At 41.4% G+C, this 8,968-nt stretch overlaps 1 protein-coding gene across 1 annotated transcript; it reads right to left on the minus strand.

The window, feature by feature from the left end:
* Window positions 1-495: 495 nt before the first annotated feature.
* LOC110989013 (ADP/ATP translocase 2-like) lies at window positions 496-8,003 on the minus strand. The gene is made up of 2 exons (XM_022253070.2): window positions 7,833-8,003; window positions 496-2,754 (listed from the first exon to the last, which is right to left on the minus strand). The coding sequence occupies exons 1-2, from the start codon at window positions 7,950-7,952 to the stop codon at window positions 1,972-1,974; spliced, it is 903 nt and encodes a 300-aa protein (XP_022108762.1). The 5' UTR covers window positions 7,953-8,003; the 3' UTR covers window positions 496-1,971.
* Window positions 8,004-8,968: the final 965 nt, after the last annotated feature.

An 8,968-nucleotide genomic window follows, 5' to 3' on the forward strand; every position in this document is an offset into this window, starting at 1 on the left:
TTATGAAGACCAAAATTACATGTATGAAATGTCAACAGTAACATTTGCAACAGAATGAATTTAGCCAAGAATTCCACTTGGGCTACTACATGTACATATCTCTTCCCAAAGAGCCACTACGCATGCCTTTTCCTAGGTGCTTCAACTGTGCCACACTCCACGTGGAAATTCACACGGTCACTAATGAATTCATCAGGTGTTCATGATCTCTCTTTCGACATTTCAGCCAGTTTCTTTCACTCACAGATAGCCTTTTTGCAGGCGTTTTAAGAGATATCCAAACAAGTTTGCGTTCGAATCGTTACACTTGAAGCACGTCTACTAAAAAAAAATCTTGGTCAAGGTCTTGGAAAGCCGAAAAACAGACTTGCATGCAATCAGTACTTCGAAACAAAATCAACTTTGGCAGATTGCCAATTGCTCACATTTCTCAAGAACTCAAAGACAATGACATTTCACAAACACAACAAACAAAAACAGCCAGAATCAAAGGTGTTAGTTGAATCTCTTTTAATTGAATCATGTCACTCTATTACTCATTCCAAAAAAAACCAAATGTTCAATAATCTAGGGTATGAATTACTCACTTGGGCTGGATTTTGTAAGGATAAAATACACTCCCATAGTTCCTCTTGCACAGCAAAATTATCCTATCCCTCCAGACAATCCTTAATTAGTTACATAGGATTAAATAACCACACACACACAAGGTCCCCTCTCTGTTCAAATTTTAATGTGAAAAATACTCCTAAACTAATACATCACATAGACATTAAAAGTCGGCATGGGAAAGGGATATCAAACCACGGTAAAATTACCACTTGATGATTGTTAGAACTTGAGCAAGCAAAGCAATTTTTGATTGAATCTCATTAAACCCTTTTACACACCAGATTGATACGATGGTTGTATCCAGAGTGCATCCGAGCACCTATACATGTACACTAACCAGACCTATCACATGTAAAATCCAGCCTTCGGAACATTCTTGATTTTCAAGTGCAAACATGATCAGCATGGCCAGGGAAAATTGCAAACACACATCGAATTGAGCTTGATAAAACCTGTTAGAAGATGGCATAAGAGCTCTGATTTGGACCATATTGTTTGGTAATATTTTATATACATGTACAAAGCAACCAATGCAGAGCAAGATATGTGCACCATGCATATGCTTAAACAGGAAATGCATAATAAACGGGATATCTTAACATGATCTTCCTTCAGACAGAAGTACTTTAAATTTAAGAGTAGGAAATACTGAAAACATAAGTCAGCTTACATGTACCTGTTTAAAGTTTCAAGACTTAACACCTGCGGACTTGAGGTATGCTGAGGAGGGCCTGTGCTGTCCTAAAGGCAAGGTATATGTATAATGAAACAAATTCAAAACATATTTCTGCACGGACTAAAGCCAACAAAGAGCATAATAAAATCAAGCAGGGCGTTGAGGTAGGCGCCTTTCAAGAAGCAGCTGGCATTTGAAAAGTGATCTGTGTTGGTCACCAGTAAATCCCCTTCCAAGTCCGTCCAATAAAAATCCAATAAGAAAAAGGCAATTCCGATACAATATGTGCTGCCATTCACTTCATTAAGAATGTACTGAAGGAGATGTTTTTACACTGTACATCCACGTTTTACTACTGAGCAGTGTTTATACATGTACTGACACTGATTTTACTCCTGTACACAAACAACTGGTATGCTGTGTCTTCATGAATTACTAATAAGTTAAAGAGGGGGGGCATATTCAACAACTCTTTAAAAATCTTTTAACACTTCAGTCTATAGATACATGCTACTGGTGCTCTTTGCATTTTGGACACAGTTGAGAGCCCATTTTGAACATGTAGTGGTTACCCAAGTCACATCCGAAATGTGGCGGGTGTAACTTCTACAAATGCAGCTCAAATTTGTTAATAGTGATTTATCTGTGGCTTATTCAACATCCCTACATGTGAACCGGTCAAGTTAGAACAGGAGTGCTTTGACTTCGTCGTACAGGACAAGCACCAGGGCCCCACCGGTGCCACGCAAGACGTTGGAGAATGCCCCCTTGAAGAAGGCCCGCCCACCCTCATTCTGGGCAATCTTCCGCCAGCAGTCGATGGTGTTCTTGTACAGGATATCCTTGCGGCCCGACTGCATCATCATACGTCGACGGACTGTGTCGAAGGGGTAAGAGATGATGCCAGAGCAGGTGGTCACTGTCTGGGCGACCATCCAAGAGATGATGATGTTCCTCTGGAACCGGGACGGCAGCATGCCCTTGGCCGTGTCGTAGAAGCCAAAGTAGGCAGCTCTGTAGATGATGATGCCCTGCACGGAGACGCCAAAGCCGCGGTACAGCCCCAGCATACCATCAGACCGATAGATGGATGCCAGACAGTTGCCCAGGCCGGTGAATTCGCGATCGCCGAGGGCCTTGCCCACATCAGCAGCCAGACGGGTACGGGCAAAGTCCAACGGGTAGACAAAGCACAGAGATGTGGCACCAGCAGCACCACCAGACGCGAGGTTGCCAGCAAAGTATCTCCAGAACTGCGTTTTCTTGTCAACTCCATGGAGGAAGATTCTCTTGTACTTGTCCTTGAAGGCAAAGTTAAGTGCCTGCGTCGGGAAGTAACGGATCACGTTGGCCAGATTTCCGCGCCATAACGAAAAGAAGCCTTGCTCTTTTGTTACACGAGCAAAGCAGTTGACAATACCCGTGTACTGATCAGCAGCAGCAATTTGCTTGGATGCTGCTTGGACCTGCAACCAAAAATCAGAAGATAAAAATAAAATTAGAAAACGATGTTGTTTTTTGGGAGCTTTATATCTGTCAATGATCACACATCTAACATAAATGCACACCACAGCTTGAAAGAATCCTTAAAATACCCCTCCCGAATCCTCCAAATTCCTCTTTGCAAAATGGAGTAATTTGGAGGATTGAGGTTACTTGGAGGTTGAAGCATTAGAGGACTTTGCAGGATTGAGGTTACTAGGGGATTCGGCTAGTAATCAACCGATGATCGGTTCGGACATCGGATTGGGCTGATGTTCAGCAACATCTGCAAAACATTGGATCGGCATAATTTGACCTTCCTTGTCGATATGAGTGCTGAGGTTAACTTGAAGAAAGGAGCAAACTCTGTACTCAGCTTTAGCAAACAAAAATCTCATATTTTTGATCTGAACACAAATACAACCTGTTTTTTTTTTTCATTTGGTGTGATAAATGGACGGTTACAGCATGGTTCAACCCAAAAGTATCCCCGAAAATTACACCTGCGTAATCTATGCTGCAACAACTCAATGAACAGACTGCGGCCCCAAGGAACAGTCAGTGTGCATGTGTACCGTTTCCAATGACAGCCATTAAAACAACCAGGGAACTACACCATGTGTGGCAACATAAATGAGGTGCTGCGTGACCGGTCCAAAGGTAGCCTGTGATTTAGCCTTTATTCAAGGCATGCGTGGCTACCTGAACACACAACATGCACCTCTACTGTTGGCACGCACGATGAAGACACCAATGCAATGGTACAGCGGTGCCATGCGCGCCTTGACTAAAGGCTACAGTAATTCAGCCCGAGGTGCTGTGTCTATTCTGCATGTACCTTACACAGGAAGCACGATGTTGGTTTTGTGATCAGTTACATCAGTATCATGCATGCAGCAATCAATGTACACAATTTACATGATTTATTCTCTCAACAGTGACTGTGAAGGCAAAAACTAATCCTATTACCGGTAATGTGTAAACAGACATTTTAAGGGAGTACACTGATTTTGTGTTGTTAGTAGGCCTACATCCTGTTAAGGTTACGTTTCAGTTATTGTAGGTGAAAACCTCGGGTCAGATTGGACATCGGCTGATGTTCCAATTAAACATTTCCAACGGACCACATGAGGATTTTGGAGGATTCAGGTTGTCACATGTACATTATAATGCCAGCCGTCAATGGATGGGGGGATTTTCCCCAGTGGTGCAGTCAATGTGTACTATTTACAGTGATAGCATGTGTAAGGTTTACACTTCAGAATATCAATTATTTTCTGAAGCTACGTCAATTTTTTTAAATGTCAAACTGAGGCATTCTTGCCTTTTTCATGGTTTGGTATAGCACTCGTCATAAACCACATTGGAGGACTTTGGAGGATTCAGGCAGTTGTGCCCAGTAGCTTTTTTTAGAGGATTTTGTAGGATTCAGGTCATATGGGGCTTTTATCACTTCCGATTTGGAGGAATTTGCAGGATTCAGGTCATATGGGACTTTTATCACTTCCGATTTGGAGGATTTTGCAGGATTCAGGTCATATGGGGCTTTTATCACTTCAGATTTGGAGGATTCTGCAGGATTCTGGTCATAAGGGGCTTTTATCACTTCAGATTTGGAGGATTCTGCAGGATTCAGGTCATATGGGGCTTTTATCACTTCAGATTTGGAGGATTCTGCAGGATTCAGGTCATATGGGGCTTTTATCACTTCCGATTTGGAGGATTTTGCAGGATTCAGGTCATATGGGGCTTTTATCACTTCAGATTTGGAGGATTCTGCAGGATTCAGGTCATAAGGGGCTTTTATCACTTCAGATTTGGAGGATTTTGCAGGATTCAGGTCATATGGGGCTTTTATCACTTCCGATTTGGTGGATTTTGCAGGATTCAGGTTATTTACTAGAAACATGAGGGAGAGAGTTAGAGTTAATCTCAACCATTTTTCTAAAGCAAATTTAATAAGATCAAAGTTTAAATAAGGGCAACTATCTCATTTTCTCTTTTTCATTTTGTTGAAATGATGGCTTTGTTTAGTAACTGCTTGGGAGGTATACTTAATAAAACTTGTTACATCTTGATTCCTTTTTTAAACGTTTCTGGTCTTATTTTTCAATTTTTAGGGGGTGGTTGCCTTCCTTATTAAAATTCTTTTTTATTCTTAGACAAGTTACAACTGACATTACATTAGAAACTTTTAAGTAAATAGAAAAATGACATCACTCCATCTTCAAGCATGATGTCGACATGTCTCGCATTAATGTCAACTCACTGGCGTGTAGGGAAGGCAGTGTAGCCAAAATGGCAAATTAGGTGACAAAAAACATGCTTCCTAGTCAACTCGTAACTTGGGCGACTCGTACCTTGGACGACTCACACCTTGGGCAACTTGTACCTTGGACAATTTATACCGTGAGTTAAGACGTCTCGTACCTTCAGGTTCGCAATTCACTTAACTTTCTCACTTTTCCTTCTTCACATGTTTAAGGGTCAGATTTGACAAACATATCAAGAAAACGCCTTTATAAATCTCCCGCAGAGATACAGAGCCCCAGCATGATTTTTTTGCATATCATCCTTCTGTGGGCATAAGCGCGCCGGATGTCAAACAACCCGACAGTTTACAAACTTGACTTGGGACAACTTGATCGTTGAGACATGGCGCCATGTAGTCAGGAGTTTACGTCTTGATTGTAAAAATTTAAATTGTTTTATCTTCTCATTTTTTTTAAAAGGTTTGGATCAACACATTGAGATTAACCCTAACTGCCCAAAACCTGCCATACTCCAACAGCAGGTTTTGGCAGGTTTGGTACCGTACCGTAGGAACCTGCTGTTGAATTTTGTGAGAGTTGGGATGAAAGGCCCAGGGAGATGGTGTTGGATTCTGTGCGAGTTGGGACACACAGGAGTCATTGTGTGCAGTGTCTGATTTGCTGTACCAATTGTTGGACTATGCTTGATTTTGTCAGGTTTGGTACTGTTCAATGCAAGTCATCCTATACTGCATAGACCCATCCATACCATATCACTCAAACTCCAACGGGCTCATTCTGTTGGAGTTTATCAGGTTTGGTGCAGTAACCTGCATGTACAAGTACATAGACAAGTACATGAACCTGTTGGATTTTGTGAGGTTCAGTATGCTTCCTAGTGCAAGAGCCTAGGGGGTTAGGGTTAACATTGCCACAGTTACAAGTTAATGATCCAACTTCTTGTGGAATAATTCTTTTTTGGGGGAGACGGTCTGTACTTACTGATAAACGTTTACTTGTTTAATGGGTCATCTTCTGTGAGCAAATTTGTAACCTTAATTTTAAAATCTTGATTTCTTTTCTTTGTTTAGGGAGGGGTGATTGCCTGAGGGTTTTTTTGGGGGGGGATTTAATGTTTCAACTTCTGATGAAGGAAATTTTCTTTATTTTTGGGGGTGTGATTGCCTAATTTTTTTTTTGGAGGGGGTGGTATTTCATGGTTCAACTTCTACTTTATTATCCCAAATGTAAATGCAGCATTACATCCGTTCAACTTTCAGACATCAGTTTATAACAAGTACAAGTTACAGCTGACATTAATTTACGACCTCAGAAGTACACTGTAAATGAAAACATACCATCATTCCATCAAATGTATCATAGCAAAGACTAAGTTTATTATCCCAAACATAGTACAGTGTTGCGGAAAAATTAAATTAATAAAAGGAAAGAAATATAAATTACAACTGACATTACGTTATACACTTCGAATTAAGTGCCGTTCAACACAACGCGGAAGACGTGAACTGCATGCAACAACGGCCACCTTGACAAGCACCACACATTGCTTAGGCCTGACGTACATGAATGATGTCGAAGCATATCGGCCTCCCAGCAGTAGCCGAAAGCCGCAAATTAGGCGAATGAGAAACCAAATTATTGTTTATGATGACTACAACAATAATCAGCTCTACGCAAGGTACTTGTGACCAAGGTACAAGTTGTCTCGTATACGAAGGTATGAGTTGTCTATACTGGAGGTACAAGTTGGCCAAGGTATGAGTCGGCAAAGGTACAAGTTGGTGCAATTATGTTGAGTTGATGGTACGAGTTATGCAAGGTACAAATCGACCTGTTCCCAAACACATGACTAAGAAATTAAATTACTGTTCAAGTTAATAACAATTATAATAAGTTCTGATTTCTGTGAAGGTACGAGTTGTCTTTACTTTTGTACTTGAGTTATGAGTAGTCCACAGTGCGACTCGGCAAAGGTACGTTGAGGTGATGGTAAGTTGTCCAAGGTACAACTACAAGTTGTCCAAGGTACGAGTTGACAGGGTGACCTGCACCACCTCATTTTGCCCCCTTGGCATACATGTACATGTCAAGTCTGGTTTCCACAGTAGGCAAGGCTAAGTGGCAAAATGATAACTATGAATAAGCCTATAAGGTCACGCCCGTTTGGCCAAACTTGAACTTGTCTTCGCCTGCTGAACAGCTAAAGCTTGGGATAGGCCCTAATTAGCAAAACCAGGGCAATCACTACGTCGTGCACGAAGGAGAAAGTTATGTTTACAAAAGATCCAGAGCGTATGAAGGGGACGTGAACCTTTGAACACTGCTAACGTGGATTAACAATCGATAACAAGCCACGCCACCGGCGGCGCCCGAACAAAAGTGGTTACGCAACGTCATCTGGTCAGAGAAGTTGATTCAACGACTTTTTTAAGTTTCTGCGCCAAGGAGGAAATCCCCACATTTGACACGAAATCTTGCTGACAATTAATAAGGGTCCCGCAGCCAAACCAAGAGCAGATGAGCACAAAACGTTCATCGGTCAAATTAAGGTGGGATAGGTCAAGAATATTTTATGCATGAATGTAACGAATTTGATGATAAAAACTGATCGAGTAGGCCTACTTCTTTTCTGCTCATACGACACACACGCTGTTCATGTACGTCATACTACGTGTGGCCCATGTGGCGGTACCACGTACTTGATCACATGGTCATTCGCATGCCGGTCTGAACCTGAAGTTTGGGCCTCTAAAGCCAGACAATTACACAACTGTTTCGCGAAATCTTACCTGCAACAGCAATTTTACCCTCTCGATTGGTGCTACAGCGGTCTTGGAGATCGCGGCGGAGATTCCACCGGCCGCAAGATCTTTCAAAAAAGAGGTGACGGCTTCTTTGGAGATCGACATGTTGGCTACCGTGCGTGTAGAGGCAGAGTTTCGCCGGTAAAAAAAAATGGCAGAAGCTTCTCATGACGTCACACACTGCCTTTTTACACAAAGGTGCGGATGCATAACATCCACAATATATAGTTTCGATGGGTCCATAAAGATACGTTTTTGTGTATTAAAATCTTTATTTCGTAATTATATTACACCAATTTGTATAGTGAATCCCTTATTTTCTGATATTTTAATTCAATAACGACTGTATTTTGGCAAAGATTAAGTTATGAAATTGGCTCATGAATAACTTTAACTCGGTGAAAGGGCAATTAGAAATCACGTGACTGTGACGTTTGGGAACCCGTAAGGAATTTCCCTCCACAAAGCCGCTCTATTGTTGAAGAGGGGTGGCTGTTTTCAATCAACGTTTATTAAATACAGCAATGAATTATTTTTAATGCTATATCGCCTCAAAACAATCAAAATTTTATACAATAACACTCAATCAACCAATATTGTGCAAAATCAGCAATGATTTAATCACTCTGAATTTGCACAATTGGACCAATAAATTAAATACGCCCATACCTTTTCTTAATTGAACAAGCCGACAATCAATTAGTCGACAAGTCGTGAAACTGTGCCAGTGAGGTGACCTGTCCTGAGGGCAAAGGCCGACGGTACGGAACGAGGATTCTCATTCATGCCAACGGAAATTACTCATTGCGTCATGTGTGTGTGCCAGGCTTTGAGCGAACGCCTTTGTGCTGAGTCTATTCCTTCCTCCATGCTGTAACGAAAGTGAGGACTTAGCGTACAGTTTCCGAGTGGCAACTCCGTCTGGAACAATGTGCCCCACCTTTTTATTATTTTTTTATAAAAACTGATAGACAGAAAAAAAACCCAGACTGAGGTAAACTGCGCTCATCTTCAAAAATTACCTTAGCTTTACTTAACTGGATCTTTATCCTCAATTCTAATACAGTCCATGAAAACGTATTATCCCCTCTCTATCAAAGACGCGTTGCCGGGTTAAGAGT

Source organism: Acanthaster planci, linkage group LG06 (assembly GCF_054643075.1).
Source record: "Acanthaster planci isolate LZ-2023a linkage group LG06, COTS_SCS, whole genome shotgun sequence".
Classification (NCBI taxonomy): Eukaryota; Metazoa; Echinodermata; class Asteroidea; order Valvatida; family Acanthasteridae; genus Acanthaster; species Acanthaster planci.

Coding starts and splice junctions, on each gene's coding strand:
- LOC110989013 (XM_022253070.2), bottom strand. CDS start 7,952: ATGTCGATCTCCAAAGAAGCCGTCACCTCTTTTTTGAAAGATCTTGCG. Junction 2,755..7,832: donor GGGTAAAATTGCTGTTGCAG/GTAAGATTTCGC, acceptor TTTTGGTTGCAG/GTCCAAGCAGCATCCAAGCA.